Consider the following 16,563-nt stretch of genomic DNA (forward strand, 5'->3'; position numbering starts at 1 on the left):
TTTGTTGTTGCTTTGGACTTTATTTTACAATTTACATATTTAAATATAATCAATTATTTATTTTTAAATTTATGTAATTGTGAATTTTTCATTATTTGCGTTTTTCTGAATCACGCATGTGGTTTATTCAGTCGCGAGGCAATTGTTACTGTGAAGAAACTGTTTTGTTTTGATAATTATTTAATAAATTGTTCGATAGAGACATCTGTGAATGAGTAGCAGACTATAGTATTGATGAACCATTTTGGCCATAAGAATCGAAATATTGAACAAACTCTAAAATGTTATGTCATACTTTGTTGTAACATTCAATTTATTAATTTAAAACATATATACTACAACATATATTTATTAAATTAAAAAAATACAAAATTGTATTTTATTATGTTGGAAATATTTGTATTATATCAAAAATTAATAATATTTATACAAATATATTTACAAATTATTATTTGATACATATGTATAATATTAAAAGATTTAAATATTACTATGTTTTAAAATATTTAAACGTTGCCTCTAATTTATTCTTAAATGGTTAAATAATGATTGACTGATTAAATACGTATCTATTTACGTATCTGCTATTATAATTGCTATTGTTTTTTTATGATTATGTATAAATGTATTATTGTCTGTGTATTTACATATGTTTATTTATATTTTTATTTCTCTCTTTTCTTTTATAATTTGTAATTATTATTAGTTGTTTGTGTATATATATATATATATATATATATATATATATATATATATATATATATATATATATATATATATATATATATATATATATATATATATATATATATATGTTTTGTTTTTGTCATGTCTAATTTTTTTAGTTATTATTTTGTTTATTTTCTTTTCTGTTATATTTTTGACCATTGTGGCGTATTAGGAATTTCTGTAATGCTACAATTGTCAAACTTTAAATAAATAAGTTGTAGAGAACATGATAAAGTCACTAGTAAATGTGCAACGATTAGACATTCGGATTTTAAAATTAAAATACAAGAATCTTGTAGCACCATAAACTTCATTTTGTGTTCTCGATTATTTTTTTAATATACATATGTGTATATTAAAAAAATAATCGTATATTCCTTAACTCGTGATAATGGGGAGTTCGGAGGGGTCTCACATGTGGAATACCCTAGAGCTTTTTTTCATCTAAATCCAGCTCTGATAGGTGTACTGTTTTAGTTCAAACATTCAATGGGGCCGTCGACAACAACAATATTACTTACAATATTTTCCATATTCAGTTCCCATAAAGTCACCTGTGGTGGCTATTCGGGACGTGGATACGGAAAATATTTTAAGTAATATTGTTGATGTCGACGGCCCCAATAACCATACATACATGGTAAACGGACTACTAGTTATATGTGAACCAGTCACAGGATAACCGGTCGCTCTAGATCGGTCACACGTGATCACCCATCACACTAAAACTGGTCACGAGACAACTGGTCACACCCTAAAATCGGTCACGAGAAAACTGGTTGGCCGATTTTAGGGTGTGACCAGTTTTAGTGTGACAGGTGATCATGTGTGACCGATCTAGAGCGACCGGTTGTCCTGTGACCAGTTCACATTTGACTAGTAATCACCGAACCCTATACATCAACCAACAATATAGCGTTTACCGCGTTTATAAACACCCACGATAAAGTATGCAATTAAAATAATTTAAAATGTCACCCATTCAATTAAAATCTTCGAAATTGTCAATGCAGTGAAATAAGTTGAATAAAAGTCAAAAATCAAACAACGAATACACTTTTACATATAAATCGGCAATGGACATAAAATAGTGTGCTTGCACGCACCAAGCGGCCGTTGGCGTCTTCTTCTGCCACTTCCTGTGATGGCGGCTACGGCGGCGGTCGTGCCGCGAGCGCATCCGACCGCATCCCGCCACATCGACTGCCCCAACCACTGGTGAGTGTCTCCGACTCTTCGTCTTCTAACCCATCTTCATCTTCATGTTCACGTTCGTTCCCATGTTCGTCGTGATGTCGGCACCCAGTATCTCCGCCTGTGGCTCATGCCCTTTGCGGTCGTAGTGGTGCCAGACTATAGCGGGTCTATCATCATTAGGGGCGCAGCGCCTTCCCATGCCTGCGCCCCTTGGTACAGTAACCCTACACACCCGTCATTCTCATTCGATCTACACCCACGCCACGCCACTCGGCTACCGGCGTTTATTTCACCGGTCGTACATAACCTCGAAACCACCCACTTCCTGTCTGATAATCAATTGAAGAGTACTTAATTTGTTTTTTTTTCATATCCGTTTTTGATACATCTTAGTGCTGCTCGAAATGACGAGTATTTAATTTGTTTTTTCAGAACACGTAAACTTCCGTTCCCGCCATGTATCTGTATAACCTGACTTTGCAACGTGCGACGGCCATCACCCATGCCGTCCACGGAAACTTCTCCGGCACCAAGACCCAGGAGATCCTCCTCTCCCGGGGCAAGATCTTGGAGCTGGTGAGACCCGACCCCAACACCGGGAAGGTCCACACGCTGATGACAACGGAGATCTTCGGCATCGTCCGGTCGCTGATGGCCTTCAGGCTGACCGGTGGCACCAAAGGTGAGTCGCCCTTCCATGCTTTCATGCACATAACCTCCAAATGTTGCACCTTTTGCAATTGTATCGTATGGCGTGTTGTGCTACGGATACAAGAACGGGTGCAAATATCAAAGTATTCCGACTCGTCGCCTCCGTGTGATCCTAAAATGTTCACCTGGATTGAACTTGTGTGGAACAATTCAATATACACTATCATTTAAACGTATGAAATCGTCTCATGTAAAAACCCACGTTTTGACTGCTAGGTTATGTTGACCCAATTCAACATGTGGTTTCGTACAATGTTCTAATCAACGCATTCAAAATTGAATAGTGTTAATATATACAAGTAGCATTCTGTTTTAATGTTAATACTGATTATTAAAATTGTTCATTTCAGATTACATTGTTGTCGGATCGGATGCTGGAAGAATAGTAATCCTCGAGTATATTCCATCAAAGAACATCCTTGAAAAGGTCCACCAGGAAACCTTTGGCAAATCGGGATGTCGCCGTATTGTACCCGGCCAATATTTAGCCATAGATCCGAAAGGAAGAGCCGTCATGATCGGTACTTATCTAAACATATTTGATTTAAAATTTCCGTCTGTACATGATGCTACTTTTGTTCCGTGTTTCAACTGAAATGCATTGATCGAAAACTCAATTACAAATCTGATGAATTCCAATACGAATCATTTCATAGTAATACATGTATCATTACATGGGTGCTAATTTAGAATCGTTTTTGATTTCAGGCGCTATTGAAAAACAAAAACTAGTATATATTTTAAACAGAGACGCCGAAGCTCGTCTTACGATCTCGTCGCCTTTGGAAGCTCACAAATCGAACACATTAGTATATCATATGGTAGGAGTGGACGTCGGTTTCGAAAATCCCATGTTTGCCTGTCTTGAAATCGACTATGAAGAAGCTGACGCCGATCCTTCGGGTGAAGCTGCCCAAAAAACCCAACAGACACTCACCTTCTATGAATTGGATCTCGGTCTCAATCACGTCGTTAGAAAGTATTCGGAACCTCTCGAAGAACATGCTAACTTCCTCGTAACGGTACCTGGAGGCAACGACGGACCTTCTGGAGTGTTGATCTGTTCGGAAAACTACCTCACATATAAAAATCTTGGCGACCAACATGACATCCGTTGCCCGATTCCAAGACGGAGAAATGATCTTGACGACCCTGAAAGAGGAATGATATTTGTATGTTCCGCCACCCATAAGACAAAGTCGATGTTCTTCTTTTTAGCTCAAACTGAACAAGTGTGTATACTTATATTAATTTTGTTTCTATTTTTTTGAATCCAGACTTGTTAACTAACGTTGATTTTTTTTTTTGTAGGGTGATATTTTTAAGGTTACTATTGAGACTGATGAAGACGTCGTTACCGAGATTAAATTGAAGTATTTCGACACTGTTCCCGTTGCTAGTGCCATGTGCGTCTTGAAGACCGGTTTTCTATACGTTGCGTCTGAATTTGGAAACCAGTAAGTTTCATTCGTACTGTTGTTGAAGTTTAAAAGCATATAGCCTTTAATTCGATTGTTCTTATTGATTCAATTGATTTTCGTTATAATGCTATATTGAATTCCACTTTCTTTGAACCAAGGGTCGTCACAAGTAATGTGATAGTCACACTGATATAAGAAAGACAAACTTATAATGACTGTCGTTTGGTTCTAGAAAAGCAGATGTATCGAAATATGTACTTATTATGTTAATTACTTCATTGCAGTTTCTTGTATCAAATTGCTCACTTGGGTGATGAGGACGATGAGCCTGAATTCAGCTCGGCTATGCCCTTGGAAGAGGGAGATACATTCTTCTTTGCACCGAGACCTTTACGGAATTTAGTACTCGTCGACGAAATGGATTCGCTCTCTCCGATATTAGGTGATTATCATTATATAATGTTATGTACTATTTGTAAGATTCAAATGATGAAATATTTGGTCCGTGTTGCTGATGTGTAGTGATTTTTTCAATGACCTTACTGATGGTTTTGATTTGATTTTTTTATTATTATTTGATAGTCTGCAAGTTGTTATATATATATTGTTTTATTCTTTCAGCTTGTCAAGTTGCTGATTTGGCTGGTGAAGATACTCCCCAAGTGTATTTATCTTGTGGTAGAGGTTCCAGGTCTTCGTTGAGGGTTTTGCGACACGGCTTGGAAGTTGCCGAGATGGCCGTTTCCGAGTTGCCCGGTAATCCTAACGCCGTATGGACCGTTCGAAGGAATAAGGATGGTGAGTTTGCATACAGTTTATATAGCAAAGAACGACCTGATAGGCTAATTGAGATTTAAAGTTCGATGAACAAAAAAAAAAAGTTAGGTTTTTGAAATATTTTCAATAGTCAAAGTATTAATGAAACCCTGGTCGTTGGCAAATATCAAACACCAGTGGTTTTTATTTTCAGAATGGGCTGATGACACCATTGGAGTGAACGGCTGAACTCGTAAACAGGTAGGGACATCTCAATACGGCGAATTTGGAACTTTGGACTTACAACTAGGATTTATCTTAAAAATTAACGCCCATAGAAAGTCATCCGAAGTGTTTCGGTATTCTTGAAGGGTCAATGTTGAAATATGTTTCAGAATAGACAAGCGTACAAGTGACAAAATTCAACATTGTCCCTTTTAGAGCTGAAACACGATGACGTTACACAATAGTATTTCAACCAATGGTTAAAAATTACTCACATCACCCATATGTGCTTTTTGCTTGCAGAGGAATTTGATGCTTACATCATTGTTTCTTTCGTTAACGCAACCCTGGTGCTCTCCATCGGCGAGACCGTAGAAGAAGTCACCGATAGCGGTTTCCTCGGAACGACGCCGACACTCAGTTGTCACGCACTCGGCAGCGATGCCCTCGTGCAAGTCTATCCGGACGGGATCCGTCACATCCGAGCCGACAAGAGAGTCAACGAATGGAAGGCCCCCGGCAAGAAGACTATCGCGAAATGCGCCGTCAACCACAGACAAGTAGTCATCGCACTGACCGGCGGCGAACTAGTCTATTTCGAAATGGATCCTGTAAGTTTATATCCAACGTTGAACCGTTCAGGCGAGTCAACGATGTTGACTTTCGTCGTAAACGTTCCTATCCCACTCGCAAATCATTATCCTTATTTTTTTTTCGGATCGGGTTCATATTCGATTCAATCTGAGAATTTGGATACACATTTCATTACCAATATCATACCATATATAATATAATACATAGTTCAGAAGTGGATTCGATTGTAATATTTTTCTCATCGATTTCAGACGGGACAACTGAACGAGTATACGGAGCGTAAGAAGCTATCATCTGAAGTCTCGTGCATGGCTTTGGGCTCGGTGAATCCTGGAGAGCAGCGAGCTTGCTTCTTGGCCGTCGGCCTCAGCGATAATACAGTCCGGATCATATCGTTGGATCCGTCGGTACGTTGATTCGATTTTAAATCTGTATGTTTATAACTTTGCCTATGATGATCAAAGGACACCACTGATTGCTCGTTGATTACAAACCCAATTAGCGTTATTCAAATTCTCTGAAGTCTTACTATTATACAGTACTATTGGTTTATTGTTATTTGTTTTATTTATAAGAAAACTTATTCTTTATAGGATTGCCTGTCGCCGAGATCTATGCAGGCTCTACCGGCTGGTGCTGAATCACTTTGCATCGTTGAACAACCATTGGAGACTGGTTCTAAACCAGCTTTGCATTTGAACATCGGTCTCACAAACGGTGTACTTTTGCGTACTACTTTAGATCCGACGACTGGAGATCTCGCCGATACTCGTACAAGGTATATATCAGAATTTTTATTTATAAATTTCTATTTTATTTGTGTAATTAATGTTGATTATTTTGCTTACTTATAGATACTTAGGTTCAAGACCTGTTAAATTGTTCCGAATTCGCATGCAAGGCAATGAAGCTGTCCTCGCTATGTCTTCGAGAACTTGGCTCAGCTATTATCATCAGAATCGCTTCCATCTCACGCCGTTGTCTTACGAATGTTTAGAATATGCTTCAGGATTTAGTTCAGGTAATTTGATACTAAGGTTGAATTATATATATTATATAAAAGGCGAGCCTAGAGTCACTAATTTGTCATTTAAGGATAATTGTAGTGCTAGAGGTACTCGTAAATCAAATGATCCCAAAATTATAGATCCAATTTAGTATTTTCGTGTTGAATTGGATTATTTTTTATATAGGGGTGGGAAACATTCTATATTACTTTAACATACATATATGTACATGTTTTATTTTGAACTATTGTTTGATTATTTTTTTTTGCTTCATTACAGAACAGTGTGCTGAAGGTATCGTCGCAATTTCTACCAACACGTTGAGGATTTTAGCTCTTGAAAAATTGGGTGCTGTATTCAATCAGATTTCGATCCCATTGGAGTATACGCCGAGACGTTTCGTCATACATCCGGAAACCAGTCATATTATTGTGGCCGAAACTGAACATAATGCTTATACAGAAGAGACTAAGAAGCAGCGAAGGTGAGAATATTTTCAATACTGTTATGGTTTGATATATGTATAGTGAGAAATATGATGAAAGTTTTACACATTCACTGAATGTTTATTGACGATATCCCTGCAGTACTGATTAATAATTAATATAAACTGATATGTTAAATGTGTCCAATGTGAAGCTTTGTTTCTGATATTTTTTGTGTGTTTAGATTACAGATGGCGCAAGAGATGAGGGAGGCTGCCGGTACTAGTACCGAAGAGCAACAGTTGGCCAATGAAATGGCTGACGCTTTTATACTAGATGTCCTTCCGGAGAATATATTCTCTTCGCCGAAAGCCGGCGCCGGAATGTGGGCCTCTCAACTGCGTGTGGTCGACGTCGGAGCTGGTACGACCTTGCAAAAGCTACCTTTAGAACAGAATGAAGCTATTATGGCGTTGTGTATAGCTCGTTGGGCCCCTCGTGGTGAAATACCGACGACTTATCTGGTAGCTGGAGGCTCCATTGATCTGTTGTTGTCGCCGAGGACATGCGCGCAAGGATTCTTGAATGTTTATAAGGTAAAGTGATGATGATTCCTCAAATTTTTTATTCAATTTGATCGTATATTGCGAATAAATGTCTGGTATTGGCTTAAATTCTAATGTGATGTTATTTTTTTTTTTATTACAGATGAATAATGGAGTGTTGGAATTGGTTCACCGAACTGTAGTCGAAGGTCCGGTTGGAGCTTTGGCTTGGTTAGGTGGACGATTGCTGGCCGGAATCGGGAACGTTCTTCGGTTGTATGATCTCGGAAGGCGTCGCCTCTTGCGAAAGTGCGAAAATAGACACATTCCGAACTTGATCGTAGACATTCAACCAATTGGTCAGAGAGTATACGTCGGAGACGTGCAAGAAAGCGTGTATTGTTTGCGGTATAAGAAGCGGGAGAACCAGCTCATTATCTTCGCCGACGATACACATCCAAGGTAACTTTCTTCTGTGTAGAACTGATTGATTGGTTTTTTCTTAATTAATTTTGCATATGATGAGATAAGGACACCACTGATTGATCGTTGATTACAAACCCAAATAGCGTTATTCAAATTTATCTGAAGTTTACTTTGTACTTAACAATATTGTTGTTTTTTATTGTATTGAAAGATGTTTAATGTGTCTTTTTTTCTTTTTAGATGGATTACCAACACTTGCATATTAGATTACGACACTGTTGCCAGTGCTGATAAGTTTGGAAACGTAGCCATTATGAGACTACCGTCATCGGTTACTGACGATGTTGATGAAGATCCAACCGGAAATAAAGCTCTATGGGATAGAGGTAATTGATTAATATTGTATAATGTATATTTTTTAATGAACGTTTTGACATGATGATTTTACGCATGCTAGACTTATGAATAGCAATGATTCGAATTCTATATACTTTTTCTGAGGTTCAACTATAATATGTAGGATTTAATATTTTGAATATAAAGCATTGTCTTCATGAGCTTTTTTTTGCATCGTAGGTCTGTTGAACGGTGCATCACAGAAGACTGAAATCGTAGCTGTGTTCCATGTCGGTGAAACTGTGACATGGTTGCAACGCGCTACTCTCATTCCTGGCGGCTCTGAAGCTTTGCTCTATGCAACGCTAAGTGGCGCTCTCGGTGTACTGTTGCCGTTCACGTCTCGCGAAGATCATGATTTCTTCCAGCACTTGGAGATGCATATGCGGAGTGAAAACTCGCCGCTGTGTGGACGGGATCATCTATCCTTTAGAAGCTATTACTATCCTGTTAAGGTATTGATTTTTTTTTTATTATTGCACAGTTTTCATCCATGAGGTAGTCAGCTGATTGTTTCTTTTTCGAATTAATCGGCGTTATGCTCGTGGTATAGTAATCCCATTGTTGTGACTTGTTTGATATGATCGTTCTGGTTGTTGATGGCGTTGGTCGCTCTTTGGATTGATTTTTGTGAGAGTTGAAGTCAGACTTCTTGTCGTCTGGTTTCTTAGTGATCGAAAATTACATTTTATGTTCATTTAATCGATTGTTTGTTTGTTGAGTATTTTGAGTTTTTGTTTAAATTTTTTTGTTTTGTTTGTAGAATGTTATCGACGGGGATCTCTGCGAGCAGTTCAACTCCCTCGATATGTCCAGACAGAAGTCGATAGCGGCAGATCTCGAAAGAATACCAGCTGACGTTTCGAAAAAATTAGAAGATATAAGAACCAGATACGCCTTTTAGATTTCTCACATGTACAAATTAAAGCAAATTCCAATTTGCGCAGTATTTTTACTTATGTATATAAATGTCGGATTAAGTTATTGTAATTGTGATATTTAAATTTAAGTTAATTTAATTATTGGTATAATTTTTTCTAATAAACTAATTGAGTGAAATTATTATGTATTTTATTTTTACACAAATAATCTTATATGAAACATTCAAAGCAACCAAAATACACCTAGTCTATGAAAACACACTTGACTAAGCAGCAAACAAATTTTTCTAGTTTGTAATGGCTGTTCATGCTAATAAAGATCATTATCGTTTCCAATGGGTTCAAAAAGTAAAGCTTTGGATATTTGAATCGATGCATTTCCTAACAATAGTATCCGATTTGAAATTTATACATTAGTATGAAACGTTTTCATGTAATTCAACTGCCATTAGTCCTTAAGAGGGTTGGATAGCAGCGTCACTTTTGAATATCGCTTTATAAAAAATGTTGTTTTTGTTTCTGTCTTCGAGCTACAGCCCGAACTACCACGAAAGTGAGTGAGAGTGTGTGTGTGCGCGCGCGTTTTGCATCGAGCACAAATTCCCAAACATCGAATATTATTGATGTATTATTGATGCGAGCGGGAAATATTTGTACTTGCAACGTTTGGGAACATGCATCTTTCGTAATATGCTGTTTCGGTCGCTCGCGCTTATGAATGTATTTACGCGTCCCGCTTCTTTGAATTCTCCTTTCCGTCGTGTCATATGCATATCGTTCAGCGTTTGTTTGTACGAAAGTCTAAGAACTGAGTACTTACAATGGATGGAAGAAAAGGGAAGAAATAGCGTATGTTCCAGTCGACTAAAAGACAAAAACGATATTTTAAACGAAATATCCATCTTACAACACATTCGACCACCAGGTAATAATGCTTTCTTGTGACTTAGTAACTATTATTTATTATGCAAAATGTAGTGATGTGAGCATAGCATAGGAAAAGGAGTAAGACAAGGAGATACAATCTCGCCCAAGTTATTCAATGCGGTGCTTGAGGGAGTTTTCAGGAAATTGGATTGGGATACAGCCGGAGTAAGCATCAATGGTCGCTTTTTGAGTCACCTTCGGTTCGCAGACGATATAGTTCTAGTAGCTCGTGATTCAGCTGACCTACTTATCAGACTAACACAGCTGGACAGGGAAAGTAGAAAAGTAGGATTAAAAATTAACGTAGATAAGACTAAACTAATGTTCAATAGTTATTGCATGCCTGATAGCATCCCCTTAGATGATAAACCAGTAGAAGTAGTAAATAATTATTTATATTTAGGTCAAATAATTGACATGTCTGGTAGTAAAAATGAAGAGATAAAGAGATAAACATCGATGTCGCCAATGCTGCTGCTGTTGGAAACTTAGCTGTAGCCTCCACAAGTTCTGGACCGACATCTTTGTATACAGTTCCGCGAGATTTATTCGATCAAAATTTATCAGAAACAGCTAGTTCAACGTCATCAACGAGGCTTGATGATTTAGTTATAGAAGCAGAAGCAGACAATCCCAACGAAACAGATATTCATGAACAATTAGAAGGGCGCAGAATAGTAGATATTAAATATTTATTTTCAGCGCTTTCAAAAATTTAGCATGAACACACTAATTGTACATTATCTGACTTAAATTTTGTGAAAAAAATAAGAAAAGGTTTTCTCAGCGAATATGTTTTTCGGTGTAGAATGTGCTTAGCAAAGGAAACTGTATACTCCGAAGATCCGAAACTGCAAGTTTCCGCAAATACTGCTTTCGTAGAAGGAATTATTTGTACAGGTAATGGCTATTCACAATTAAATGAAATTTGAGTCGTGGAACTTACACAAGCATAGAACAACATTTAGCGCCAACAATCGAAGAATGTGCCTTTGATGAAATGATTGTCGTTGGTGAAGAAGAAAAAAGGCTCGCCATTTTAAATGGTGACATAGACGAGGAAGGATATCCCTTACTGACAGTCATTGCAGACGGTTCTTGGGCAAAGAGATCATATAAAAGTGGGTTTAACTCCTTGTCTGGTGCAGCGTGCATAGTAGGGCTCCGAACTAAAAAAGTTTTATATCTCGGAGTACGAAACTCTTAGGGCGGTTTCAGACTAGCGTTTTATACGCGCGTATAATCTCGTTTTTTGAAGTGCATGTAGGCACGTATAGGCGCTTCGTTTTCCATACGCGCAACTCGTACGAGCGTAGACGCGCTTATAAGCTCGTATTATCCATGTTGATACTAAATCACCACTACCGGTTCGAGCGAAAACGCCGAAATAAGCCCGTGTACGCGCGTTCGGTTTTTTGAAGCGCAAAAAGTAGCGCGCGTGTAAGCGCGTATGGCGAAATGACCGTATACGCGCAGAAATAAAACGCTAGTCTGAAACCGCCCTTACCGCTGCATATGTGCCAGAGCTACAAAATTAAATATAGATGCAACTGAGCACAAGTGTTTTAAAAATTGGCGTGACAGCGCTAATGTCATGGAAGCTGATAAGTCTATTTAAATATATCTATATTTTATTTAATAATGTGTGTTTTATTTTCATTTATTATTTTATGTTCAGTATATTTGTTATCTGTAAATGCATTTTCATTTTTCAAAACTGCACCAAGGAAAGATCCCTGGAAAATATACTTCCCACTTTTATTACTAATTGTTTTAATAAAAAATATATTTGCCTTCTGTTTGTACCTGTGAACAATATTCAAGAAGAAAAAAATCGTATATATCAATTTAAAATAATTTGCCCGTGAAAGGGTTTAATTACTATAATCTTTTCCTGTATTTTAAAAAATGTGAATATTTCACTAATATATATGTAGAAAATAGATTTTAGTATTTTATTTTCATTTTCTCCGCAAACAAAATGAAAAAATATTTTGAATAAATTCAATAATTACTTTACATAACACATTGTTTTATTTTAGAAGTTCGTATAAAAGTGTCACGTACATACATGGACACACCAATCTGGAGAAATAAAAAGAAATCGACAAGTCAGAAGTTGCAATTTGGTGTGCGCGAATATAGTACTTATGTATCGAAATATGTAATACGTACATATTGTGTAGTTACGATAAGAGCGAATTGTATATCGTATGTATGAACTTGTCATGTGAACAGTGGAGTCGTATGTGAGTGCGAGTGTGTGTGTATAGTGTACGTGTACGTGTACTAGCCTCGGACCCCCCCCCGACCCCCGCACATATATTGAGTAAAAGGGACAGATGCGCGTCCAACAGATTCTACCTCTTTTAAATTTACAAAATCCAGCTTTCCTAATCAACTATTTTCTCCTCCAAAACTGAACCAATTTTAAAAAAAATTTCATCATCGGTATGAGAAAGATATTTTCTGTGCATCTATCAGCGTATTTTTTTTAAAATCGACCGTTAAATAAGCACGCTGGACTCTTTTCGTGGGTGTAAAAAAGAGGCGATTTTATAGATGTTTGGCGGCTCCTAGCTCCTACAAAAAATAATAAATCAAAAAAATAAAACGATAGATGCACCCCAATGGTGGATATCCATAGCATATTAAAAAATAATTTCTCTAGTGCCATAATTGAGGAAGGGAGAAGTTTAGTAAGTTTGTATGGACAAGGCGCTGCTGTCCAGCCCTCTTAAGTGCTTCTGAGTAGAGGTCAATCTGCCGAGTACATAACCTATACCACTGTTTTGATACAGTTCAAAGCGACAGGTGAACGACCCTATGTCGCGATTTTGAAATTATTGATTTTACTCAAAAAACTAGTTGACTCGTATAGCGTCCAGTAGTAGTCATGGATACCAGTTATCGATTATTTTCCCCCTGGTTTCCACGTTGTTTTTGTGCCTGGAAAATAACTTGATTGCATGCATCATGAGCTTCCTTCGAAATATATTCAATATATTGATGAAAATGTTTGAATGTGGAAAATAAAGCAGTTTTTCACGGCCATGCATAATCGATTTTTTACACCGTTTTTTTCCCCTTCTGAATTTAATGCAACGCTATAATATGCAATTCAATTTGTCACGGTCTCAATATTCCAGTCTCCGTTCTTTGTTTGCATCTGAGTATGGAGAAAGAGGGGGGGGGGGGTTCAGCAAGACATGAAATTTTTTTATTGATTTTAACTTCCCGAAACGTTTTAGGGCGCAGACACACTGAATCGTACGACATAGCCTTCTAGGTATTTTATTTTTACATAGATATATACCAGGAAGGCCTAACAGGTAAACCCCAATGCGCCTTTCTAGACAGTTAATTACAAACATTGCAGCATTTTTTATTACATAAATCGCTGTATCTCGAGAGGCTGAAGAACACGAAATTAACAATTTAATCCATAGAGACATTACGGATTTAGACGTGTATATAATTGTTTACACATTGTACATAAATCAAATTCAGATATTTGTGACATAGCGGGTAGGATAGTTTTTGCCAATTTGATGAAGGAACCGTTTCAACAATGAAATCAGATAAATTGGCAAACTCTGACAGGAAACGATCGGTTTGAGTCACAAATAGCCAAGTCTGGCCAGCAGCATTCAAGATATTGACTCCAGTTGTGATGCGCGTATCCTCATGTCATTGTTAATTCGTACGATTTTATTATTTCGACAAGTTTCTCCTAAATTTATCCAAATATGGAAATTACTGCCTAATCTATGACAATACTATATATAAAAACGGACTGTCGCTAAATATATTTGTATATTTGTATATTTGTATATTTGTATATTTGTATATTTGTATGTGACGGACGATCAACCATCAACCAGTATGGGGAACAAATTTTTTTTTTTTTTCATATTTTTCAGTTTTTTAATTTTTTTCATTTTTTCAGTTTTTTCATTTTTTTCATTTTTTCAGTTTTTTCATTTTTTTCATTTTTTCAGTTTTTTCATTTTTTTCATTTTTTTCATTTTTTCAGTTTTTTCATTTTTTTCATTTTTTCAGTTTTTTCATTTTTTTCATTTTTTTCATTTTTTCAGTTTTTTCATTTTTTTCATTTTTTCAGTTTTTTCATTTTTTTCATTTTTTTCATTTTTTTCATTTTTTCAGTTTTTTCATTTTTTTCATTTTTTCAGTTTTTTCATTTTTTTCATTTTTTCAGTTTTTTCATTTTTTTCATTTTTTTCATTTTTTCAGTTTTTTCATTTTTTTCATTTTTTCAGTTTTTCATTTTTTTCATTTTTTTCATTTTTTCAGTTTTTTCATTGCCGGGGGCGCTGGCGGCGCTGGGGGCGAAGCCCCCGGGGTGCCAAAGGCATCGGGGCGCTGGGGGCGCCGGAGGCGTCGGCGGCGCTGGGGGCGAAGCCCACGGGATGCCGAAGGCATCGGGGACGCTGGGGGCGAAGCCCCCGGGGTGCCGAAGGCATCGGGGGGGCTGGGGGCGCCGGAGGCGTCGGCGGCGCTGGGGGCGAAGCCCCCGGGGTGCCGAAGGCATCGGGGGTGCTGGGGGCGCCGGAGGCGTCGGCGGCGCTGGGGGCGAAGCCCCCGGGGTGCCGAAGGCGTCGGGGGCGCCGGAGGCGTCGGCGGCGCTGGGGCCGAAGGCCCCGGAGCGACGGAGGCATCGGGGGCAAAGGCGTCAGGAGGTCGGCGATGCACAAAACGTAGTTCGTAATTCGTAATCACTTCGTAATTCGTGCATCAATTTCTTTCCGAAACCAGTCGATTCAATATCTTTAACTTTATTTTTATTCGAGTTTCAATTCCTTTTCGAAACCACCCGTTGAAATCAACGGGTCCAACACTAGTCTATATATAAAAATGAATGTCTGTGGGAGTGTCATTGCAACGCTATAATTTCAAATGTTTTCGCGTTGGGACCAATGTGTTCGCTGCCTGCGTTTTTCCGACAAATGGGAACGGGAACTGTATGCATTTTTCCGACAAATGGGAACAGGAACGGGAATGAAAACGTAAACGGGAACGGGAATTGCATGCGTTATTGTGGCATTGCAACGCATGCCGGGTTCAGCTACTACAAGGATAAAATATCACTGAAAACATTTCAGGGGGTAAGTTTTGCCCTTAATTGCCGTAGCATAGATCAGGCGTACTAGCGTTTTTTTCATGTTCAAAAACTATCTAAAAAATAAAAATACGTGTCGCGTACCACTCTGTATCTGTGCCCTTAAGCACGGTGTTATAAATATTCTAAACCCTCTTTCATTATTAATTCAGCAATGGTCGAACGAGCGATGGCCATCTCAGCCCAAAAAGGAAATGATTAAAATTTAAAATATGTACATATGATTTATTTCTGACGCTGTGCGGCGATCGAATTGAGAAATCTTCGATTTAAATAAACGCTTTTGAATTGTTTTGGTAATACAGGGTGGTACGCAAATATGTACTTGGAGCACTCTGTACCTACACGACAAATATGTAATGTAGGTACATACACATAAAACCTCTTTTGCGGCACTCTTTGATGAAACTTTAACACGCACACTGAACGTAACCCTTGCGGTGCTCACGCGTGTTTCATTTATTAATTTCGCTATAAATAAAGACAGAATTGTGAAGCGAATGACATGTGAGTGATTGGAACGCTAAAACATGGTTCCGCAATGTGTGTTCGGTGAATGTTGCACTCACGATACATTCGATTGTAATCTCAATATTGCATTATTTACAATCGAAATTATCAGTGCATACGTTTAATAAAAATATATGCTCGTAACTTTTGAAATAAAATGTGTTTCGGTGTGTTGGTGAATTTCAAATGACATAAATTAAAAATTAATTCCTCTTTTGTTTGTTTATTCGAATTTTATTATTAGATGAAAAATTTGCTTCTAATTCTCATTGTGAATTCACAATAGAAGCGCTTTATAAATGTTGCTAATCTAATTGGTCCATCTGATGAAAGTGCGAATCCAAAACAAAGAAAACGTTATTCACCTGTTGCCTCCATAATAAACAAAATTTTATATTGCACGCGTTAATATGTTATTAAATCTAATAGAAAAGTTCCGGTACCATAATTTTATCTTCGAAGCCGTTTACGGCAATTGTCTTTCGGGTTAATTTATAACTGATCTAGCAACTTTTCGGCAACACTCAACACGTTTGCATATTTTAATTATTAAATTAGCGTGTAATAAAAATAAAGCTGTGCGCGATGAATATGCATTTTTCGAACAAATGGCTTCATCATTGATGAAATCGCGATTTCGAGATTTCCGCTTTTTAGAAAGGTTCTATTCTTG

The 16,563-nt window shown here is 37.5% G+C and overlaps 1 protein-coding gene across 2 annotated transcripts; it reads left to right on the forward strand.

Moving 5' to 3' along the window:
* Window positions 1-1,831: 1,831 nt before the first annotated feature.
* Window positions 1,832-16,302, forward strand: Sf3b3 (splicing factor 3b subunit 3). 2 transcript variants are annotated; one of them, XM_077441155.1, is made up of 19 exons: window positions 1,832-1,947; window positions 2,359-2,608; window positions 2,988-3,158; window positions 3,346-3,869; window positions 3,949-4,094; window positions 4,343-4,500; window positions 4,680-4,856; window positions 5,343-5,650; window positions 5,885-6,040; window positions 6,227-6,411; window positions 6,488-6,654; window positions 6,920-7,124; window positions 7,310-7,661; window positions 7,774-8,072; window positions 8,277-8,422; window positions 8,613-8,887; window positions 9,196-9,746; window positions 12,973-14,123; window positions 15,103-16,302. In XM_077441155.1, the coding sequence occupies exons 2-17, from the start codon at window positions 2,383-2,385 to the stop codon at window positions 9,334-9,336; spliced, it is 3,636 nt and encodes a 1,211-aa protein (XP_077297281.1). In that variant the 5' UTR covers window positions 1,832-1,947; window positions 2,359-2,382; the 3' UTR covers window positions 9,337-9,746; window positions 12,973-14,123; window positions 15,103-16,302. The 2 variants fall into 2 exon arrangements, with proteins under 2 accessions (XP_077297281.1, XP_077297283.1); XM_077441157.1 differs by lacking the exons at window positions 6,920-7,124; window positions 7,310-7,661; window positions 7,774-8,072; ... (3 more) ...; window positions 12,973-14,123; window positions 15,103-16,302 and adding an exon at window positions 5,029-5,075 and having other exon boundaries at window positions 1,863-1,947.
* Window positions 16,303-16,563: the final 261 nt, after the last annotated feature.

Source organism: Arctopsyche grandis, chromosome 11, assembly GCF_051622035.1.
Source record: "Arctopsyche grandis isolate Sample6627 chromosome 11, ASM5162203v2, whole genome shotgun sequence".
NCBI lineage: Eukaryota > Metazoa > Arthropoda > Insecta > Trichoptera > Hydropsychidae > Arctopsyche > Arctopsyche grandis.

Excerpts from the sequence above, each read along its gene's own strand:
- Sf3b3 (XM_077441155.1), top strand. The coding sequence starts at position 2,383 with ATGTATCTGTATAACCTGACTTTGCAACGTGCGACGGCCATCACCCAT. Across the intron at positions 2,609-2,987 it reads GCTGACCGGTGGCACCAAAG|ATTACATTGTTGTCGGATCG; the intron begins GTGAGTCGCCCT and ends TGTTCATTTCAG. Across the intron at positions 7,662-7,773 it reads GATTCTTGAATGTTTATAAG|ATGAATAATGGAGTGTTGGA; the intron begins GTAAAGTGATGA and ends TTTTTATTACAG.